The 24,645-nt window shown below is 39.2% G+C and overlaps 1 protein-coding gene across 2 annotated transcripts in view; it reads left to right on the plus strand.

The window, feature by feature from the left end:
* Positions 1-24,645, plus strand: part of LOC133072159 (ATP-dependent translocase ABCB1) — a 99,896-nt gene that overhangs the window by 28,370 nt on the left and 46,881 nt on the right. For both annotated transcript variants that reach the window (XM_061165111.1, XM_061165113.1), the window contains 10 exons: positions 1,299-1,350; positions 3,633-3,824; positions 4,252-4,423; positions 11,718-11,842; positions 21,210-21,381; positions 22,414-22,527; positions 22,671-22,781; positions 22,869-22,994; positions 23,101-23,304; positions 24,165-24,335. In XM_061165111.1, coding sequence (XP_061021094.1) covers positions 1,299-1,350; positions 3,633-3,824; positions 4,252-4,423; positions 11,718-11,842; positions 21,210-21,381; positions 22,414-22,527; positions 22,671-22,781; positions 22,869-22,994; positions 23,101-23,304; positions 24,165-24,335 — 1,439 coding nt within the window. The remainder of the gene's footprint in view (positions 1-1,298; positions 1,351-3,632; positions 3,825-4,251; positions 4,424-11,717; positions 11,843-21,209; positions 21,382-22,413; positions 22,528-22,670; positions 22,782-22,868; positions 22,995-23,100; positions 23,305-24,164; positions 24,336-24,645) is intronic.

Consider the following 24,645-nt stretch of genomic DNA (forward strand, 5'->3'; position numbering starts at 1 on the left):
ACTGGAAGCAACTGAAATAGATGCAACTTTGAAAAAACAAAGATACACATATATACACACATGTGAAAGTCACTCAGTCATGTCTGACTCTTTGCAACCCCATGGACTATAGCCTGCCCGTCTCCTCTTTCCATGGAATTCTCCAGACCAGAATACTGGAGTGGGTAGCTGTTCCCTTCTCCAGGGGCTCTTCCCAATCCAGGGATCAAACCCATGTCTCCCACATTGCAGACATATTCATTACTAACTAAGCCACCGGGGAGGCCCCATATACCCACACACGGACATGGAAAATTGGCCACTGAATGTGAACTGTGATTCTGTCCTTTAAAATAAGCATGTATGTGTATTGATGTATGTGTATACTTGCATATAGAAAATAAAATCTGAAGAAAAATTCACACCAGAATATGAACAGTGGCTAGTGCATGCACGCATGTGTGTGTGTGTGTGTGTGTGTGTGTGTGTGTGTGGAGAGAGGTGTTTTATGTGTTTTATATGTATGTTTGGAGGGAGGAGTTTTAATGTACCTTGTCCTAAAATGTTAACATTTGCTAATACTGCATAATGAGGTCACTGTTATTTATTACATTCTTTGTATCTTAAATTTTTAAAATAAAAACTGAAGAAATGTGATGTTCAGTTTGAAATACTAAATGGTTTAGGGTCAAGTCTGCACTGATATTTATCAGGACAAAGCCTGCAGAAAAGATTTTTCTCCATGTCATCCTGGAGTGGTATTTCATAAAACATTTTAATGCAGGGACACTAGTTATCTCTGCTGACAGGCTCCTTAATCAATGCATCTTTCTTCTCGCAAGTAAGCTTCACTGAATTTAGTGTGTGTGTGGTTGCACACAGCCGTAGTAAAGGATTTGCAGAGATGCCCTGATACTTACAGATAATTGCAATTAAATTAGTTCGACCTGTTTTTGTGTAGGTTGTTAAGTGACACAAGTTTGATTCATTTTTACATGCTTATCTTTTTGAAAGTTCCTCATTTGTCTGTGTCGGGTCTTAGTTGTGGCATGTGGGAATTTTTTGGGGGTGCGTGGGCTTTTCCTGTTTGTTGTGCATGGGCTTCTCCAGTTGTGGCATGCATGCTCCAGAGCATGAGGGCTTAGTTGTCATGCACAGCATATGGGATCTTAGTTCCTTGACCAGGGATTGAACCTAGGTCCCCTGGATTGGAAAGCAGATTATTAATACTTGACTGTGGAGGACATTCTATTTACATGCATATTTTTAATGGAAAATAAAGAGACATAACAGTGTATGTTTGTTTTGTGGTGAACTAGGTACTATAGACAAAACAGATTATGGCAAGAAGCTGGAGAAGGAAATGACCACGTAAGTAGACATTTTTCTACTATTGCTAAGCCTTTCTGTCTTAATCCAATTGTGATACGGTTTAAAATTTTGCACTATTATGATAAAGATTCAAAATTTTGAGGGGAGCAATATCATTGTTAGTTTTTAAGAGGATTTAGTATAGGTTTTTTTCTTCCATAAAAGAATTTGCTGCATAAGATACTCTAAAGTGAAGGTTAAGCCTGGATCAGACTGATGTATGCATTGGTAAATATAGAATATCATCTGCAGGGAAATTAGAGGGGTTCGAAGTGAGCTTATCTAAAATGAAGTTAAGAATCACATTATTTGCAATGGCTTTGTATTATTAGTTTGCTTCTTGGATAGTTTTAGTCATGATATAATGAGATCAGTTAACAGGATTTTTAAAAATATAGATAGCATCTTATTCTGAACAATGAAACAAGGCATTCCAGAATAAATATAGTCCTTTTAACCTTAACTCGCTTTGGAAGCTTTCATTAATGATTTACTTACCTTGAAGTTTGCTCTTAGAACAGCTTATAAAACTTGCCAAAGCCATGAGTTGGTGATTCAGAAGAAAATGATTTCATATTATCCTGTAAGTACTCTAGTAGGTTTGATTAAAATGGACATATTTGACCATATTTTGAAAGTTGAGAAGCAAACACCTCCAGAAACTCTTATGGAGAGGCACTTTTTTCATATTGATGAAAAACAGTGCCTTATAATCATCTTGAAAGTGAAAGTTTCTCAGTCATGTCCATCTCTTTGTGACCCCATGGACTGTAACCTGCCAGGCTCCTCTGTCCGTGGAATTCTCCAGGCCAAAACACTGGAGTGGGTAGTTGTTACCTTCTCCAGGGAATCTTCCCAACCCAGGGATCGAACCTAGGCTTCCTGCATAGCAGGTGGATTCTTTACCATTTGAACCGCCCGGGAAGCCCGTAATCATCTTATAAACGCTTAAATACAGGTATTTCTTTCTGAGTAAACATAGACTGGTGGCTTACAATACATTAGCTCATTTTCAAAGCACACGTTCCACTTGTTAATGAGGAACTTGTTTTTAGCTATCTCTTGCTGTATCATTAACACTTGGATAATAAATATTGAGTTATCTATTAACTAAAATTTAGTATTCTATCTTCCCTGATAAATACATTGTACATTACCAGGTATAACTTGGGGAAGATACATTTACATCAGGTTGTGAGCATCGACATCAGCAACTATCTGGTTGTTACATCACTATTTTTATAGTTTCTGCATGATTCATACAAGTTTTTTCTTTGAAGGTGGCAAGTTTTTGAAAAGTGAGACTATTGGAATCCTGTATTTCATTTTTGAATGTTTGTTTTTACCTGAAAAGTAATTGCTTAGTGAAGCACACGAGTTGTTCACTTTTTTCTATATGAAGACTCAGATAAAGAAATATAAATTTGGCATTTCTAGTTGATCAAGGGTCTGGTTTTAGAAGATGCTCATGTTTTTTTATTGTTAAAATTTAAACTGGAGGGCCTGCTACTTGATTGATTAAGCATTTCAGGATAACTCATGATGGCCAGTTGGGCAGATGGTATAAAAACATTTTTTATTCTCAGTTGTCTCTTGGCAGATTAATAACCCAAAAGGTCAGTGACCATTCCCATCTCTTGGTTTCACTTTCTGGCAAGTTCTGTCACTTCTTTCCATTCCCCAGTGTGCAGAAACCATCCCAAGTGTTCATCAGCTGATACAGGGGTAACCCAGGTATGCAGGATGACACTGGTAGACCTTACCTAATGCTGTGATGCTTTTAGGCACCACTCACGTCTTTCACAAGAACTGGCTTTCTCTACATGCTAATTGTGTGCCAGGCGCAGACGCAAGTGTTTTTATATATTACTTTGTAACAGTTCTTTTTCTTGGCCATGTTAGGAGGCATACGGGATCTTAGTTCCCCAGTCAGGGATTGAACCCATGCCCTTGGCAATGGAAGCATGAAGTCTTAACTGCTGGACCGCCAGGGAAGTCCCACTGTGTTACAGTTCTTATCTCCATTTTGCCAGTTAGGAAACTGGGACTTCGAAAGGTGAAGTCAGCCTGTCTAGCAGTTGAGAACTGGGATTTGAGCCCAAACAGCAAGCACGGTCTTCACCATGACATCTGCCAGGGTGGCCGTGGTTGGACGCGGCCCCGCAGCTCTGCTCTGAGGGAGGGCAGGATTGCCGGCTGACTGAAAGGCAGGGCGCCTGGTCCGCTGGGCGCAGGCGCGCTGACGGGAAAGCGGCGCGCGTGCAGCTGTCTCCGTTCTCCAGGTACGCCTACTATTACTCCGGAATCGGCGCTGGCGTGCTTATTGCTGCTTACATCCAGGTCTCGTTCTGGTGTCTGGCCGCTGGAAGACAAGTGCACAGAATCAGAAAACAGTTTTTTCATGCCATCATGCGACAGGAGATAGGCTGGTTTGACGTGCATGACGTTGGAGAACTTAACACCCGGCTCATAGAGTAAGTAGCTGGGTGTGTGTTGAACTCTGACGTGTGCTTCTTATTCTTTTAGAATGGAAACGAGGTCATAAAATCTGTCGGGAGGTAATCCCTGGAGGTAGTGCCCATCCCTCAGAAGTAATTCTGAAGCTAAATTCCTTCTGAGTCTTGGTCGCGCCTCACGCGTCTTTCCGTTCCCAGAACCCTGGCGGGGCATGAGAGGCCCCGCGTGACCGGCCGTGAATGAGCGGCTGGACGTGCCAGACCCAGACGGCCTGTGGGAGTGAGCTTAGGGCGGCATGGTGCCTGCCTGGGACGTTCCCGAGCAAAGTCCTGGGTGTAAACTGACCTGCCCCACACTGAAACACACACACGCACTCAGCTAGATTCAGGAGGAGAGTTCTGGTGTTCATAATCCTGATGTTTATTTCTAACACTCTTCTTTCAGTGACGTCTCCAAAATTAATGAAGGAATTGGTGACAAAATTGGAATGTTCTTTCAGGCAATGGCAACATTCTTCACTGGTTTTATAGTAGGATTTACACAAGGTTGGAAGCTCACCCTTGTGATTCTGGCCATCAGTCCTGTTCTTGGCCTGTCAGCTGCTATCTGGGCAAAGGTAGGTGTGAAGCCTGTGAATCCAGGCTATTAAACTGTCTCCTCCCTCAAAAAACACCCCACATCTCCTCCAGTAGAAGGCTGTTTTTGTCACATGATGGCCCTGACACTGTTGTTAAATCTTCTGATAAATCTTGGTGTTAAATCTTCTGTTCACATCAGTGGGGATAGACAGATGTGAGGTCACTGAGGTGTCCCCCCCAGACTCTGTGCTGTTATGGGCGAAGGGAACGATGGAGCTCTCCCATCTCCTTCTTTGCCTTCGTGCAAATGGCATGCCCGGCTCTTGGAGAGCTGTGTCCCCCGGCAGACAGTTCCATGTTCACAAGGAGAGCGTCACGTTCAGTGACTAGCACGTAAATCCCATCCAGTTACCATTATTGATGTCAGTGTTTTTGTAGATTTTATTTATTTTGTTGGCAGAACAGTTTTGTGAGCATTATAAATGGCTCTGTGTTTATACATACTTAAGTCCATTGGTGTGAAGACAATTTTTTAAAAAGGTATTTTCTAGCCCCTTATGCATGTGCATCTGATGTCTGCAGTTCCCTGTCACGAAAGCAAAGCAATGCAAATGGCCCTCCCCGTCTCTGCACGGAGGCCTTTCTGTTGAGACTGGGTGTGGTGTTCATTCTAAATTGATTTCATGTAAGTGTAGGTGGCTGTGGAGAGATTGGCCTGGTATGTAGTTTCTTAGAGAAAAAGAGAAATTAGAGACAGCACAACACATTCACATGGCAAAAGGATGTAAAATAATGGAGGGCCAAGCAAACCCAAGCCTAACACAAAACAAATCAGACTGCATTAAGAAATTTAAAAAATTTAACCCTGTAGGATGGATATTGTTTTGCTATTATAAATGGTAACTGCCATTTTTTAAAGTATCTACTGTGTCAGGCAAATATATATTTTTTTCTCTTTTTTAAAATATTTGTTGAAATGCAGTTAGTTTACAATGGTGTGTTAATTTCTGCTGCTCAGCAAAGTAATTCAGATATATATATATATACACACATTATTTTTCATATTCTTTTCCATTATGATTTATCACAGGTTATTGAATACCGTTTCCTGTGCTATACAATAGGACCTTGTTACCCAGATTCCACTTTTTTTAGGTTAAAAAATCCCAGGGCATTTCAGAATATAAAATAACAACATATCTTAATCTCCCCCCAAATTAGTAAATGTTAGTTACACTTTTTGCAATATTTAGCTATAATATTTTCTACATATGAAGCAGAAGTTTGTAGAATATTACAGAATATTTTCCCCCTCATTCCATCATATTATCTTCTTCCTCAAAGGCATGAAATACATGTTCTTGTAAAGTGTAAACATCATCTCATTTAACAGAGGAAGAAATTGAAGTTCTGAGAACTCTTATTAATTTATTGTTCAGACTAACACAATGTTTGAATGGTGTTCTTGGTGGCTAAATGGCATCTCTGTTGAAATATTTGGCAAAAGCCTTTGTGTTAATTGATTTTTCTGTTTACTGGCACGTCAGGCAAGTCAGGTGGCAGATTCTTCATATCAGTATTTGCTGAAAAACTGTTCTAAAATGTATTGATGTTTGTTCTACTTAAGCTAGGGGGAAAAACAGTTAAGTACTCTTTTAATAATTAATTGTGCGTTACTTCAGATACTATTTAATAAATGGAGCCTTAAATTGTCTGGTTGTCAGTCTTTCTAAAAAAGAAATGAGGCCTGGTGGAGGAAGCTGCTTTGTCCGTGTGATTCTGAGGCTGTCTTCTGTAACTCAGAGGCATTGGGGCAAGAAGGCAGAACTGGAAGAGGCTTGGCCCCAGCAAGCTTCCTACTCCAGAAAGCCTCTTTTGATCTCTGCACGCAATTCTCTAACCCCGCCCAGAGACACTGGGTCAGCTAGGGGGCAAGGGGAGGGGAAACTACCATAGCCTCCTCCTACAGGAGGTGGTCCAAGCTTAAGAACCACTTTCACTCCCTCAGGTAGCAGAAGCAGGGGCCCCAGCAACTGCAGACAAACCATGCTGACGAAAATAATACCACAAACACTCGGAATGTAAAACTGCTGCTTGACCCACAATTCACAGAAGTAGGTTAAGAATTAGATGCTAAATCCCAAAAGGGTAACTGCTTGCTAAAATAAAAGACTTTAAATAGGACCCAGAGTGTCCTAACATAATAGACACCAGGCCCAGAATATAGTTAAAAAAAGACCACTTGTCATACCAAGAACTACGAAAATCACAACTTGAATGAGAAAAAAAACACTTAATTGACAAGTGCTGATATAATTCATATGTCAGTATTGTTTGGCATGGATTTTGGAATAGTCATCAGAAAAATGCTTCACTATTCAATTACAAATTATCCTAAAACAAAAGGAAATAGAAAATATCAGCAGTGAAACAGAAATTAAGAAAAAAGGACAGAATGAAATTAGATAAGTGAAAGATACAACGTAGAACAAAAGTCATGATGAAGGGGCTTAATCTTGTTGAGTGGAGATGACAGGATAGAGTCGGTGGACCTGGAAATAGAACAATACAAGTCACCCACCATGAAACAGAAAATGAAAAGTGCCTCAGGGACCTGTGGGACAGTAACATGATGTAGATGTAGAACATTTGTGACCATCAGAGTCCCAAAAGAAAGGAGAGAAGTAAGGCTGAAGGAATATTGGAAGAAATAACTGCTGAGAATGTCCAAGGTTTGTGAAAGACAAACCTTCAGGCCCGAGAAGCTAAGCTAACCTCAAACAGGATAAACCCAAAGAAATCCATGCTAAAACTCATAGTTAAATCATTGAAAACTAAAGACAAAAAAGTTGAAATTGGCTAAAGCTAAACAGCATATTACCTACAGGGAACACCAATGTGAATGACAATATATTTCTTATTTGAAACCATAAAGACCAGAAGGAAGTGGCAAATTATTTTTCAAGTGCTTAAAGACCTGTCAACTGTGGATACTTGGTTAAAGTATTTTTTAGGAATGATGGGGGAGATAAAAACATTCCCAGATCATGGAAGACTATAGAGGAAGTTTCCATTAGCATACCGCCTATTAGAGACTGGCTAAATGAAGTTCTTGAAACAGAAGGAAAGAGATACAAGGCATACTGGAGGGAGCATCAGGAAGGGGAAAGGAACAACAGAGAGAGCAGGGATTTGGGCCTCTCTTTTCCCAGGAGATTTCTAAATCCTATTTGGTGATTGAACCCAAAATTACAAGTGGTAAAATGTTGATACCAGTAGATTTTTATGTCGCCTGTGAATATTGTGATATCCAGAATAACTAAGATGAAATAGTGATTAAAGAAATCTATTTTGTAAGTTCTGAGCTCCTGAAAAAGAATTCTCCAGGCACAGACAACATTTACTGGAAAAATTTACTGGACGTTTAGAGAGGAATTGACACCAATTTTATATAATCTCCCCTAGAAGAAGGAAGGCTTTATCTGCTTTCCCCAAAAAGCGGGAACTCTTGCGCTGTGAAAACCATGTAAATGATATGAAAACACAAGCTACAAGCTGGGAAAAAGTAACATGCAAGTCACATGTCTGACAAAGGATAAGTCTTTATCAAATATATAAGGAACTCTCAAAATTTGATCATTAAAAAAAAAATCACCAAAACTACTATTTAATAGAAAAACCTGTAATCACTTTTTAAAGTCCAGATACATATTTGAATTATCTTGGAATTTTTTGAAAAATACAAATGCCCAGGTATTGTTTTTTTCCCTAGCGTTCCAGATATGTTCCTAATAAGCAACCATGTTTCAATACAACTGGACTGTATAATGATCTTTAATTTTACTTAGTTTGTTTCACTTTTCTATTTCTTATTCAGTGCTGGCATTTCATTTAGTTTATGTTTTCCAATTTCTCCATCTCTCTTTTTTTTTTATTGTTCTTTCTCAAGCCTTTATCGAACATAGTAGAAAAGCTTTTGTCTACATATATATAAATAGTATGTACAATATGTATTTTTTAGAAAACTTATAGACTTTTGCCTAACTGAAAAAAATTTATGACATTTTGATTCCACTTGTTTGACTTCCTATAAACAGAATGCTAGATTTCTAATTGAAAAGTAGATCTGCCACAAGCAACAGAGGTTTACTGTATAGCACAGGGAACTATAGTCAATATCTTGTAATAAGCTGTAATGGAAAATAATCTGAAGAATAATGTGTGTTTTTGTGTAACTGAATCACCTTGCTGTGCATCTGAGACACTGTAAGTCAACTATATGTCAATAAAAAATATATATTAAGAAAAAAAAAAACCCAAATGAACCAGTTAGAAAATGGGCAGAAGAGATAAACAAACGTCATCAGAGAGGTTATACAGGTGGTAGGTCAGCACATGAAAGGTCGTTTAACAGCATTAGTCATCAGTGAAAAGCAAACTAAACTGCAACAAGATACCACTATACATCTACCAACATGGCTAAAATAAAAGCGAAACCCCAAATGCTGCTGAGATGCAGAGAAGCTGGGTCACTCATGTATTATTGGTGGGAATGTAAAATGGTATTCAACCTGAAAAAATAGCTTGCGATGTCTTATAAAACTAAACATGCAATTACCATACAGTCCAGCAGTTGTATTGGACATTTATCTAAGAGAAATTAAGTTCATGTATTCACTCAGTCTGTATTCAGGCGTTCATAGCAGCCGTATCAGCAGTAGCCCCAAACTGAAACAACCCCAGATGCCCTTGAGCGGGTCACTGGTTGAGCAGCTGTGGTGCATCCAGTGATAAAAGGGAAAGTAGCACTGATACACACACAACCTGCATGAGTCTCTAGAGATTTGCACTTGGTGAAAAAGGCCAGTCCCAGAAGGTCACATGCCTTATGCTCCATTTATATAATATTTTTGAAATGACAAAATAACAGGCAGAACAGTTTAGTGGTTTTCAGGTGTTAGGGATGGTGTGGAGGGGAGGAGAAATGAGGAGTAGGAAAGGAGGTGGCTGTGGCTACAAAGAGTAGGACTGAGGGGTCCTTGTGATGGAGTTGTTCTGTATTGTGACTGTCGTCACAAGAATCTAACATAACATTGCTTGGAACTGAACACACACACACACGAGTGCATGTAAAACTGGTAAATCTGAATGACATTGAATTAATGTTAAGTGTTAAATTTTTGGCTGGGCTCTTGTTCTGAAGAGATGTTGGAGATGTTGTTTGGGGAAGACCAGATAAAGGGTTTATGGGATCTGACCATCTTCCTTAGAACTTCCTTTGTGTCTACAATTATCTCAATAACAAGTTTAAAAAGATAAAGCATGTATAAATTATCCCAAACAAACTGAAATAAAAACCTACACTGAGAACTGGAAAAAAGGGACAAAGATGAAGGCCAAAACATCTGTCATGGTAAAAACTATTGCTTTTCAATGTATTAGTTTGAACAATGTAAAATGGCCTGTATTAGCTTTTAACTTAGAGGAATAACAATTTCATGTGTCTGGCACTATTACAATTAGGCTTTGTTAAAAAAAAATTAGCAGCCTTTGGAAAAAGGGATAAGTTAGTGAAATTTGATATCGTTTAGGTGGGTGATTGTAAAAATGGAAGTATCACCATTCTGTTATTTTATATTAGAGGAACAGTAAAGTTGACTTTTCACATCCCTGAGAGTATTTGAAGGTGTGTTTTTTCTTTCAACAGACATGATCTGTTAAAAAACAAAACACTTCGTGAACATTCTACCGTAGTCTTGCCTAAGGATATGCTTATCATTATGGAAGGTCATAGAGAAGCCAGGTTTATTGAATCAGTTGGAATGGTACTTGATATTTCAACAATAAATTAGAATGACATGTTTTGAAACTCCTCATTCAAAAATAGTTCTGCTGATCTTCCTGTTGTCAGCTGCTTCTGGGTGGTTGATGGTTGAGGTTTTCAGCAAGAGCAGAGAAACAGAGCTAAACTGTATTGTATGAGCCTCTTGCCTGATGCAGACCTGTTTGTTCAGGGATGGCAGTGATCTCCCTGGTTCAGGCCCAGCGCTGTGAGCAGTTGTGGCAGATGTGATAGGGCAGCCCTAGGCAGGTCATTTGGAGAGGTCAGAAAGGTCTAGAGCATCAGTGGGTTGTTGTTTGGGGTACCAAAGAAGAAGGTGTATACAGTACAACATCTGCACATAGAACCTGGTTAATAAAGGTTCGTTTGCCTTCACCCACCCATTCCTACATCTGTTGTAGCTCCTTTTACTTTCACACGCAGCAGAGGAAGAAATGCACTCTTAAAATCAAAACATTGAACTTTTTATGACAAGAAGGAATAGATTGTTAATTACTTATACAAATGAGTCCACAGATGCTATAAATTATTTATTGAAAGAGTATAATATATTTACTCAGAATTTTATCTGAATTCTTGCAATATTTAGATGGTTGACTAGTCAATCATTTCAGGTAACAATAGTAGTCCTTTGCCCATGCCAGTTGATTCAATTTTAATCACAGGGCCCTCTGGGATTCCACACATGTCAGTGGCTGGTTTTAGAGAGAGATTCACTCCAGTGGCCGTTGATTCATGCTGTGAAGCCTTAAATCGTGGATATTTCACTTATTAGCAATTGATTTGACCTCTTTCTCGTTCCATTTCTTCATGTATTGAGCGGGGAAAATAATGCCTACTTCTTGGTACAATTGAGAAGAACTGATGAAGGAGATTCTGTGTATATAAAGGACCCAGCACTGTTCCTTCCACAGGACAGATGTTCAGGGACCAAACAGAAAAATCAGAGAGCATCCGTAAAAGAGACCTCCATGGTGGCCTAATGTCATGCTCAGAAACCCTAGTAAAAGGAACTCTGCTTCCCTGCCATTTGAAACCTTCTTGAGGTCCTGTCATTACACAGTGCTTGGTCCCCTGTGTTCTCCTAGCCTCCTACCTTGGTATTTTAGAACCAGAATATAATTAGCAATTGCTATGTTAAATACACCTATTTTTTTTTTTTTATATACTACCCCATTTTCTATATTTATTGATGTTTAGAGTATACACTTGTTTTTAAGATTTAAAATCTCCCCCAAAGTCCCAGATTTATTTATTTGTATGAGGATCCATGGGGTATAGTGAGAAAGTTGAAATTTTACTTTATTATATACCATCTCCGTCCAAAAAGAAATGTCTACAGTATGTATACTAAAAAAGAGGACTTCATAACCAAAGACGAGTAAAAGATTTATATACAGTACAGTATTCTATGGACAGCAGCATTTGTGTACAAGGTAAAATTAACTTGTTAAAAAATTTAAATTATCTGCAATTGCATTTTTAAACAGATACTGTCTTCATTTACTGATAAAGAACTTTTGGCATATGCAAAAGCTGGAGCAGTAGCTGAAGAGGTCTTAGCGGCTATCAGAACTGTGATTGCATTTGGAGGACAAAAGAAAGAACTTGAAAGGTTTGAGTCCCCTTTTTTAAGTTGGTAGAGCTGTTAAATTCTGTCATCTTAAATGCCCTTCAGGTTGATGGTGATGATTGTAAGGGTGTTCTCTGATGTATGTGTTTCCTTAGATAGCTTCTTGGGTATATTACAGCATAGTTAATATTCTGGGAAAGTTGTCATTCTAATTGTTGTAATTCTTCTTAGATCTGCTAATTCAAAGTGTTTTCTAGAGTCTCCTAGGTGGGTAGTGAGATAAATAGTTTCTTAAGGCTGAAACATAATATCTCTGATGATAATTTTTCTCCATCAAGTTAATTCTTGATTCTCTAAGAATGAGTATTGTAGATCGATGGGGTCATTAAGTGAAAATAATGGTCACTTCTGGGGGAGGTGAGGGGCTGGTGATAAAAGTGGGGCACATGGTGGGGGCATCTTGATTCTGACCTTGTTTTATTTCGTGACCTCAGCTGTGCTTACACGAATGCTCACTGTCTATTCTTTAAACTGTTCATACTGTGTTTGGAGTATACTTTTCTCATATGATATACTTCATACCCATAAAGATATCCTGAGAGAATTTGTGATGGCTCTGTACCTATCATAGTTCAGAGGAAAGCAATATCTGTGCTCTATCTCATTTTTTGCTAAGGTTTTTGCTTTTGCCTTAACATGAGTCTGACTAAAAAATGGGAAATAACCAGTCAAATGAAGCCCCTCTTCTCTTGGAGTTTAAATTCTGGCAAGGGGAGGGGACAGATACAAACAACCACAGGTCAACAACATATCTAATGTACCACTTGGGGTAAATATTGTTTGGGGAAGTTAAATACTCTGTTAGAATCATGGGGGGGGGGTACTATTTCAAGAGTTTATTCAACAAAGTACTTTCTGAGTAAATGTCTGAGTAGAGACAGAATGAAGTTTTGAACTTGGCGTTCATTTCCAGTTTTTCTCAATGGAGAGGTGTATCAGAAAAAGAATCTGTTTACCAACATGGGGTGACAAATCTTATCTGATTCTGCCTAGTTATTGCGCCAAGGGAAAGCATCTCTCCATAGAAATCAAAACTGCAAGCCTCATCTTCAGGTGCTGCTAGAGTTTGAATTTATAATAAATACTCTGAGGACCAGGGAGCTGTCTCTTCCTAAAGCTGAGGGTTTCACATTAAAAATGAAACTGAGTCGTCTAGTGGTAGCACTAGGGTGTTTGGTAGAAGAAATTTAAAAATTGCTGAAAATTTGTGAACTAAGCAGCTAAATTAAGAAGTTGGAAAAAGAATAACAGAAAAGGAAGTATAAGAAGGGTAAAGGATTAAGAGCAAAAACATTTTAATAGAAAATAAAGATAAAGAAGCAAAGTGTTAACAAAAAATCATTAATTTTTATGAAAATATAGATAAATAATGAAGTAGTATTTTGAAGGTTTAATCAGGAACAAAATGAAAGAGAACAAGGAAAAACGTTGCTACAGATTTTTAAAAATTTATTTTAAGAATTACAGTTTTATACCAGTAATTAAAAATCCCTGATGAGATAGATGATGTCCCAGAAAAATATAGGTTAAAATTCTCACTTAAGACGAAAACTTGAGTAGAACCATAATCATTAAAGGAATTGGATCCAGTTTAAAATCTCCATCTTTTGCCTTTCATATATGTACACGCATAAACATGCAAAAAACCACCAGGTCCAGATAATTTTCCAGACAGATTTTACCAAAACTTCATGAAAGAGATAACCCCATCTAACAGATATTGTTTTAGAGAATGAAAAAAACATATATATATGAAGTTGTGAGTTCATTTTATGAGGCTAGTATAACCTTGACATCATAACAAGATAGCAGGTACATGAGAAAGGAAAATTATAAAACAGTTTCATCTAAAACATAGATGCAGAAAGTCTAGATAAATTATTTGCTAAATGAATCAACGTGGAAACTATCATCAAATTAAAAAAATTTCTGAACCTGATGGCTTGATCCCATAAGTGCAAAGATGATTTAAGTTAGGAAATCCATGAATATAATTAACCACACTAGTAGACTGGAAGAAAGACATTTTGTTTTGATGGATGAGGTAAAAGTATTAATTACAAATGATTCATGACAAAAACTTTCTTAATTTAATAGAGGATATACCAGATACCTACAGGAAATTTTATTAAATGGTGAAATGTTAATAGCATTCCTTTAAAATAATGAAACAAATATGTCTGCTAGCCTCATTTCTATTTAGGGTTGTACTGGTACAAGATAATAAAATTAAGGAAAAAGTAAGAGTAAGAATAATAATAATAAAAAAAGTTATTAGGTTGGTAAACAAAAAGCAAAACTGTCATTCTGTATAGAGCATATGATTGTCTACACAGCAATCCCAGTAACAGTGTAATAAGATCTGCAGACCAACAGTGTACGGGCAGGCCTCTGGGTACCCAGTCCAGGGGTAAAAATGGCATTCGTGTGGACAGCAGTGAACAGTTAGAGAACGTGTAGTATTCCGTCAATTCTAGGATACACATTTTTCTCTTGCAATTCATCATCTCTGAATTTGAGACAAATCCTACAATCAGAGCCATCTTACAGTTGCTGTGGGTCTGGATTGAGAAGCTGAGTTCTTGCAGGAAGGATTTGTATTTGCTTCTGCCAGTCACTGGGGGCACTATTAACCTGAGCCCATGTACATTATATTCTTGGTCTAGGAGTTTTTGAACCACACTGGTGAATTTGTATTTTTCAGACTGGTATAAGCATTGCCTTTTATGGTTCCAGTTCCCAGGGGACATGTTTCCGGGGCCGCCCCCCCTCCATCTGTCGTCAAGGTTGAGACAAGCAGGTTCCCCTGCTGGCACTTTCCATGGTGCACACGCTTATTATATTGAGGCTGGAGCCTTTTGGGTCCCTGCTGTATACGGAGTGTTCTGTTAAACTCCTTTATTAATGTTGCATAAAAGAACACGATTATAAAACTTCTTAGATTAATGGCATCCAAAATTTGAAGAACATGATAATTTTAGAAGATATTATTAGCAATGAAAAACTATTATGATGTATAACCTGGGTGTAAGGAGGGAAAGGTGTCAAGTCCAATATTCAAAACTTAGATAAATCTTATTTTGGTTCACTGAAAGTTTAAAGGAATTGAAAGTATTTTTTAATGGAGTGAGCTAAGTAATTAGATTTAAGTAATTAGATGGTGATTGCAGCCGTGAAATTAAAAGACACTTACTCCTTGGAAGGAAAGTTGTGACCAACCTAGACAGCATATTAAAAAACAGAGACAGTACTTTGTCCACAAAGGTCCGTGTAGTCAAGGCTATGGTTTTTCCAGTGGTCATGTATGGATGTAATAGTTGGACTATAAAGGAAGCTGAGCACCGAAGAATTGATGCTTTTGAACTGTGGTGTTGGAGAAGACTCTTGAGAGTCCCTTGGACTGCAAGGAGATCCAGCCAGTCCATCCGAAAGGAGATCAGTCCTGGGTGTTCATTGGAGGGACTGATGTTGAAGCTGAAACTCCAATACTTTGGCCACCTGATGTGGAGAGCTGACTCATTAGACCCTGATGCTGGGAAAGATTGAGGGCAGGAGGAGAAGGGGATGACAGAGGATGAGATGGTTGGATGGCATCACCGACTCAATGGACATGGGTTTGGGTAGACTCCAGGAGTTGGTGATGGACAGGGAGGCCTGGCATGCTGCGGTTCATGGGGTCACAAAGAGTCGGACACAACTGAGTAAACTGAAGAAATTAGATACAGGTTTTTTTGTTTTGTTTTTTAGAGAAGATAGTGATCAACTTTTTAACAAGCAAATGGGCTTACACAGTTATATTCAAAGATTCACTTTATGCGTAGAATTATTTCTTCAGAAGATATTGTTTATTGGATTCTGTCTTTGCAAGGTCCCCTGGAAAATTGGGAATTATTGGAAAATAGTTTTTCGTGAATATCAGGAGTAGACTCAAGACTACAACCTGATGGCCTAAGGTTCTCTCCAGCTTGGCCATTTCTTGAACGTTCAGTTCTTTTGGCAAATTTATCCAGCATGTCAAGCACCATGCTAGGCTCTGGGTTTTCACTTGTGTATTGGCAGTGAGTGAAAGTCGCCCAGTCGTGTCCGACTCTTTGCGAGCCCATGGACTATAGCCTGCCAGGCTCCTCTGTCCATGGAATTTTCCAGGCAGGACTACTGGAGTGGGTTGCCATTTTCTTCTCCAATCTTTGAATAAAAAATAGGAAGAAAAATATCTTTTTTAATCAGTGCTCAGGCTGATTTTTTTATACATTCTAGCATTATTCACATATTAAATGCTGGCATTCTTATTGAGTTTTAATTCTGGTATTAAGCTGATTCAATTAAGCAGTGTTTGTTTTTTTTTTTAAGTTGATACAAATAAGTAACCAGGTCTTCAAAAATTATAATAAACTTTCAAAACCAAAGTAGACCTCACTGGATATTTTTTTTAACATCAAGAAGCTTAAAAATCAATTGTCTGTTAAACAAAATGAAAATTTAGAAATGTTTTCTCAAAATGTGGATATAATTATGTTAAACCCTCCAGAATATGACAGAAATACTTTTCTGAATTTTATTCAGTTTTAATTTTACTTATGCATTAGGTGATGTTGTTTGGTATTCATATCAGAATTTCCTTGAAAAGCTGTTTCTATTAACTGTTTCTTATAATGATTATTCAAAAAGTAAATGTAAAAGTTTTTTAAACAGTTAAAAACCTAAGAAAAGGAAGTTTCAGGTCATAATCATATTCCTCTGTTTCACTTTTCAGATAATTCCTAATGCTTCATCAGTTTGTATTTAGAACACTACACTTACCTTCCCTGTTGATGTGAACCTTGTAAAAGAATTAGCACATTTCCTCAGGCTATGAGTTATAGGAAGTCTATATGTCTTTCGACAGCTTGATATGCTACTTTATCTTTGCCTTTTTTGCCCTCATATGATCCCTGGTCAAAATCATGAGGTGGAAAAAAGAGAAGGAAGGGAGGGAGGAGAGCAGGAAGGAAGAAAGAAACCGTCAGAGGCATGAACTAGATCATGAACTGTTTAAACGTGTTCTGAAGGAAGCAAAGAATGTGCTGATGAGGGTGAGCAGGACAAGTCTGCTTTAGCCATGGCGGTCAGGGAAGGCATGCGTGTTGGACATTTGAGGTGTCCTGGGAGGCTGGTGCTTGAGGGAGGAGAAAAAGCCTGCTGTGGTAGGGTAGGGACACAAGAGTCTTCCAGGTTTCCCGAGATGGCAGAGACTTTGGTATATTCTAGAAAATATCCTAAGGCTTGTGTGACTGGAGCTCGGTTGAGTGAGAGGAGATTGAGGTGAAGAGGGGCTGTTGAGGGTGGGGGCCAGAACATGGGGACTTGCATGTCCTGGTAAGGAGTCAGGATTTAACTCCAAGGGCACAGGGAAGCAGTTCAGGGATTTAAGCAAGGGAATGACTGTCTACTTTATGTTTTAAAATCATTTCTCTGTCTCTAATTGGTCCGGTGAATGGATGAGAGCTGTCAAAAATTTGAACTACTCAGAAGACCATTGAAGTGGTCCAGAAGAAGGATGATAAGTCCCTGGGTTTGGGATTTAATTTGGAAGTAAAATTATTAAGGGGCTTCCCAGGTGACTCGGTGGTAAAGAATCCGCCTGCCAATTCAGAAAATGTGAGAGACACAGGTTTGATCCATGGGTCAGGAAGATCCCCTGGAGAAGGAGATGGCAGCCCATCCCAGTATTCTTGCCTGGAGAATCTGATGGACAGAGGAGCCTGGTGGACTATAGTCCATGGGATGGCAGAAGAGTCAGACATGACTTAGTGATAAAACAATAGCAATAATAGAATTATTAAAGCTATTCTTAGACCAAATATAATTCTTCAGTTTTCCTTCTAGTTCTTACCCTTCTCTTTGCTGCTTCCGCATAGACAGGTAATTAAGGTCTTACTTTCATTTTCTCTTCAAATTAGCTGGTATAGTCAGTCAGTCAGTTCAGTCACTCAGTCATGTCTGACTCTTTGCGACCCCATGAATCACAGCACGCCAGGCCTCCCTGTCCATCACAAACTCCCGGAGTTTACTTAAACTCATGTCCATCAAGTCGGTGATGCCATCCAGCCATCTCATCCTCTGTCGTCCCCTTCTCCTCCTGCCCCCAATCCCTCCCAGCATCAGGGTCTTTTCCAATGAGTCAATTCTTTGCATCGGGTGGTCAAAGTATTGGAGTTTCAGCTTCAGCATCAGTCCTTCCAATGAACACCCAGGGCTGATCTCCTTTAGGATGGACTGCTTGGATCTCCTTGCTCTCCAAGGGACTCTCAAGAGTCTTCTCCAACACCACAGTTCAAAAGCATCAATTCTTCGGCGCTCAGCTTTCTTCACAGTCCAGCTCTAACATCCATACATGACCACTGGAAAAACCATAGCCTTGACTAGATAGACCTTTGTTGTCAAAGTAATGTCTCTGCTTTTTAATATGCTATCTAGGTATAGTAGGATCTCTCAAATTCTCTCAGAATTTAAAGTGATTTTAATTCAATAGTATACAATGGGGCTTCCCTGGTGGACCAGACAGTAAAGAATTTGCTTGGAATGCAGGGGACCTGGGTTTGGTCCCTGGGTCAGGAAGATCCCCTGGAGAAGGGAGTAGCTATCCACAGCAGTATTCTTTCCTGGAGAATCCCATGGACAGAGGAGCCTGGCGGGCTACAGTCCATGGGGTTGCAAAGAGTTGGACACAGCTGAGTGACTAACACACACACACACAGCAGAAATTTTTCCTTGCTCTATAGGTGGCTATTTGCGTCATTGATAAATGTGTTCATATTACTTAAGAAGAATAGTTTTTTCTAATTGTCAGTGTTTTGTTATGTAACTTTGACCCCTTTTAGGAAATCCTACTTTACCATTTTGATACTAGAGTTTTTAATGAATTGATGATTTTAATATCTGATTTTGTACATGTGACATTTTTGTTGACAAGCTAATCAAAAAGCCTATACAAAAGGAGTAGTGTTTGCTTCTCCTCCTTCCTTACCCCCTTCTTTTTTTCATTTATCTTTTCTGGCATCTAAGTGATTTTCTTCCTTCTTGCTTCTTCCTGTGCAAAACTTTCCTCTGGCTGCTTGGGACACAGCATATCACAGTGATTTCTACATTAGTCTCGGTAAGCAAGAACTGAAATAAAGGCAAAACAAAGTGTGAGTCATAAGCATTAAAGTTCCTTAAATGTAATCATGTGCAATTTATGCCCGGTGGTACTTTCACATCACATCAACTCATAAAGTGGGAGACATGTATATTCAACCATTGAAGGACATTTCTCAAAAATAATTTTCTGGTCAAGGGTTATAACTGGCTAGTTGATTTACATTTTTTGGAGGGAGAAACTTTAATAATGTTTTACCATTTTATCACTATAAAGTTCTGTTTAAATTTACTCTTTAGGAAGTAATCATGTAAATTTCATTGGGCCATGCCATGGTTTGGTAACTGGTTATTGTTGAAGTAGTTTTAAATGTCATGAGGGCGTGAAAGAATACGTGCTCATACCTGAGCAGGGCTTGGCCTCTGCTTGTACATTCTAACAAATGGAACAAATACTCCAAAAAAATTAATATAAAACTGTATAATGTTTATACCATTATGTGTTTATGGATCAAAGAACTCAAAATACATCCTATTAGAAATAAATTCTTTCATTTCAGCAATTATGAGCTCCTCTTTCAGCAAGGCAATGTTCTGACGTCCTGTAGGGAGTTGTATTAAGAGAATAAGGACAGATTTAAGGCTCAATTACAATCTGTTCTCTCTCTGATAGTTTTACCATTGTTCTGTATCTGCAAAAATCCTTCTTTTTCTTTAAGTCTGATCCCCATTCACTTACCTCCATATCGCTCTTCTTAAGCGGAACAGTCTGCTATGTATATATCTCCTTTAACTTGAATATCAGAAATCAACCACTTCCCCAGGGTTTAAAAAGTGCTCAAATTATGTTAAGTGATTAGAATGAGAGGGAAATGTCCATCAGTGGTCTCCAGCATTGCTTCGGTTTTGTTTGCTTCCTTGGCTTTGCCCTCTTTTGTGTAATGCCCTGTATTTGCTGTAAGAATTATTCGTGGGTGCTTCTCTGGTGGCTCATATAGTAAAGAATCTGCCTGCGGTACAGGGGACCTGAGTTCCATCCCTGGGTCAGGAAGATCCCCTGGAGGAGGGCACGGCAATCCACTCCAGTATTCTTGCCTGGGAAACCCCATGGACAGAGGAGCCTGGCGGGCTATAGTCCTTAGGGTTGCAAAGAGTCAGGCAGGACTTAGCAAAGGACACAGTTTATTTACATGTAAAAAGTCTTAGATGGCAATTCAGAGCGCTCAGATTGCTCCTACACATGTGTTTTTCTCACATGGTCCTTCCAGCAGGCCCAGAGGGAGGCAGGACAGGGAGCAAACTGCCTCCATCCTTGATGTGCAGAGGTTTCAAGGACTTACTTGTATTGAGTACTTTCTTTGTTTTAAATTAATTTTTATTGGACTATATTTGCTTTATAGTGTTGTGCTAGTTTCTGTCATACAGCAAAGAGAATCAGACATAGACACACACAGACACCACCACCGCCCCCCCATCTCCTCTCTTTTTTGAATTTCTTTCCCCTTTAGGTCACCACAGAGCAGTGAGCGGAGTTGCCTGTCCTCATTAGTTGTCTGTCTTATGCATCGTATCAGTAGTTGTATATGTGTCCGTCCAAACCTCCAAATTCATCCCACCCCATCTCTTCCCCCGTTTCGTGTCTGTATGTTTGTTCTCTACATCTGTGTCTTTATTTCTGTTTTGCAAATAAGATCGTCTGTACTGTTTTTCTAGATTCCGTATTTGTGTTAATATATGATATTTGTTTTCTTCTGACTTATTTTGCTTTGTATGACAGTCTCTAGGTCCACATCTCCACAAACATCTGTATTGAGGACTTTCTAGCATTATATCTTCATTTTATTAATACATTTCAAATGCATGCAGATTTTAAAGGGAAAACACAAGTGTTTTCATAGCTTGTGTTTTGTCTTATATATGAAATAGTGCAAGTGCTGTAAGTTTGCTAAGTATTACATCTTTTAGTTCACTATTGCTAAGGCCAGAGAAGGTGCTTTTAGAACATGCCTCCACAAATTACTTAATTTCCATAAGGCCTCAGTTTCCTTTTCTACAAGAAGAGATTAAAATAGTACTAACATCGTAGGGTCAACCTGTGGACAAAGGGAGAAAATACATGTGAGGCGCCCATCAGAGGCCTTGGTGCGTCTTGAGTACTCAACAACCATCATGCTGTATTGACCCATTTTGTAAGATTTTACAAGCATGTGTGATAATTTGTTACTTCTCCCAGGTACAACGAAAATTTGGAAGAAGCCAAGAGAATTGGAATAAAGAAAGCTATCACGGCCAACATCTCTATGGGTGCTGCTTTTCTGTTGATCTATGCATCCTATGCCCTGGCATTCTGGTATGGGACCTCCTTGGTCCTCTCAAGAGAATATTCCATTGGACAAGTGCTCACGGTAAGTGATGTTATAGTAAGAGATGAATCACCTTTAAAATGTCAATGAAATTTAGTGGTGTTGGTTTGACTGTTAGAGAATATATTTTTGAATAACTATTAAATAATGGCCAAGAAGAGTGAGTGAGAGCCTGGGATTTGATATCAGGCCAGTTTGATTCAAATTCTGGCTGTGCCACTTACTGACTGGATGATTTGGTTCAGCCACCTAGACCTTTGAAGACTCTGTTATGTCTTCTGCAAAATGGAAATGACAGGAATAAGATGCCATAACTTTTAGTGTTGTTGTAAGGACTAATCGAGAAAGTGAATATACAAACACTTAGCAAAATTTCTTCTCTGTAAGTTGTTGGATAATATAACCACTGTGATTTACAAAGAAATGAACATTGACTTTAGCCCTGTTTAACACCTCTAGAGAAACAGTGTCAAATGTACGATAAGAAACTGATTTGGGCAAAATGAAAAAAAAAAAATCCGTTCATCAGACTTCAAAAAGAATAGAGTTTGGTGGAGGGGGATAAAAAGATTCCATCTGATGGAGAATGTGTGCTTTATCATTTACAAAATATTTTCCTATGTACTGTTCTACTTGATACAACACTAAGATTGCTTGGTAGGGAAAACAGAATCTTGTCTGTTTTCTTGCAAATAAAGAAATTGAAGTCCAGACTGTCGGAGAATCACCTGAAGACATACAGCCATTTAGTGCTTAATCCAGGGTTCAGACCTCAGGTTTCTGACTCTCATAATAGGGTTTATCTCCACTATACCCTGCTGATGCTCTAACCCAAAATTCTTGGCCTTTGAAGACATATGAAAGTATTCCAGTCATATAGAATTTATTATTTCACGGATCCAGTAAGATGAATTCAGCATTCTCAACTGAAGAGTACTTCAATTTTAAAATAGTTTTAATAGTCAGTATTCATATGTTATCTTGCCATGTAAAATTTTAACTAGTGATGTTAAAAGTATGAAAAAAGCGTACTAAATACTAAGTAACTCGATGCTTTTACTTCACATTCCTCAGGTCTTCTTTTCTGTATTAATTGGAGCTTTTAGTATTGGACAGGCATCTCCAAACATTGAGGCATTTGCAAATGCACGAGGAGCAGCTTATGAAGTCTTCAAGATCATTGATAATGTAAGTCTGGGCTGGCCATTTATCTATCTGTCTAAAACAGTCCATTTCTTTATCACTTTTATTCAGCTCTCCACAAATGTAATTGAAAGTATTTATTGTAACCTAGTAGTTGCCATAACCTTCTGACATTTTATTCTGTTTAGAAACCAAGCATCGACAGCTATTCGAAGACTGGGCACAAACCCGACAATATTAAAGGAAATCTGGAATTCAGAAATGTTCACTTCCATTACCCATCTCGAAGCGAAGTTAAGGTACAATGAAATGATTACTTGACAATTCAGCAATGTATGTAGTCCTGAAATCTGCGGTTTAAGTTTATTTCTCGTTCATTCTCATAGATCTTGAAGGGCCTCAACCTGAAGGTAGGGAGCGGGCAGACGGTGGCCCTGGTTGGGAACAGCGGCTGCGGGAAGAGCACCACTGTGCAGCTGATGCAGAGGCTGTACGACCCCACGGAGGGCATGGTGAGATGACTCTTGTTCAGCCAGCTGCTGCAGCACTGACTTAGCTCAGCAGATCGCACGTCACAAATCTGCGCTGTGTGCATATCACAGCTCCTTTTTATTTTAGGTCAGTATCGACGGACAGGATATCAGGACCATCAATGTAAGGTATCTGCGGGAGATTATCGGGGTGGTGAGTCAGGAGCCTGTGCTGTTTGCCACCACGATAGCCGAGAACATTCGCTATGGCCGTGAAGATGTCACCATGGATGAGATTCAGAAAGCTGTGAAGGAAGCCAACGCCTATGACTTTATCATGAAACTGCCTAATGTAAGTCCTTCTCCATCTTTGTTGTGCTTGGAGAGTCATGGCATGCTGGCCTGATGCATCAGAAGTCAGGAAAGGAATATAAACTGGAGGAACTTCCCAAGGTGGCAAATCAAGATGACTCCGGATTTTAAAGCTCTGGTAGCATCAACTAGTAGCAGACATACTTTTTAAGAATATTTACTTATTTTTTGACTACTCTGGGTCGTCATTGCTGCCAGCTGGGTTTCTCTAGCTGCGGGGAGCAGGGGCTGCTCTAGTTGCGGGCGAGGGCGTCTCAGTGTGGCGGCTTCTCTTGTTGCAGAGCACGGGCTCTAGGCACCCAGGACTCTGGGGCTCTGGGCTCTGGAGCACAGGCTCCGTAGTTGTCGCTCATGGTATTAGTTGCTCCTTGGCATGTGGGATCTTTCTGGACCAGGGTTCAAACAGGTGTCTCCTGCATTGCAAGGAAGATTCTTAACCACTGGACCACAAGGGAAGCCCTGACATTTTTTTTTTTGATTAGGGTTGATTATTGCCAATTTATGAGGCCTCCCAGGTGGTGCCAATGATAAAGAACTCACCTGTTAATGCAAGAGAGATAAGAGACATAGATTCGATCTCTAGGTTGGGAAGATCCCTGGAGGCGGGCACGGCAACCCACTCCAGTATTCTTGCCTGGTGAATTCCATGGACAGAGGAGCCTGGTGGCTTCAGTCCATAGAGTCGCAGAGTTCAACACAACTGAAGCGACTTCACACACACACAACTGGACCATATGCCTGTGAGGTTTGGGTTGTTTATAGGATTACTTCCCATCTTACAAATCTGAGCTGAGATTGCTTATTCTGTTGTTTCATCCTCCTGTGTTTTCGGTGTTGTAGAAATTTGACACCCTGGTTGGAGAGAGAGGAGCCCAGCTAAGCGGTGGACAGAAGCAGAGAATCGCCATCGCCCGGGCCCTGGTTCGCAACCCCAAGATCCTCCTGCTGGATGAGGCCACCTCAGCGCTGGACACGGAGAGTGAAGCGGTGGTTCAGGCGGCCCTGGATAAGGTGGGTGAACCTCAGTTCAATCCTAGCTGGTTTATAAGCATAAGAGCATTCCATTGTTAATTCTTCTTAATATTATTTTTAGAGAAATCTCTCCTAAAGTAATTCTTTAAGCTATTAGAACCATCAGGCCTCTCTGGACCTGTATAACTTCTATTTCTCTAGTATATCTTTAGGTAGAGATGAAAAAACTTTCATTGAAAGATACTTGCACGTTTTTTTAAGTTAAACAATGAGAAATATAGACTCAGATGAAAGTTGGTCTTCATTGTGATGTTAAAAACTTAGCCTTAGAGATAACCCTGATACTTAG

Source organism: Dama dama, chromosome 18, assembly GCF_033118175.1.
Source record: "Dama dama isolate Ldn47 chromosome 18, ASM3311817v1, whole genome shotgun sequence".
NCBI lineage: Eukaryota > Metazoa > Chordata > Mammalia > Artiodactyla > Cervidae > Dama > Dama dama.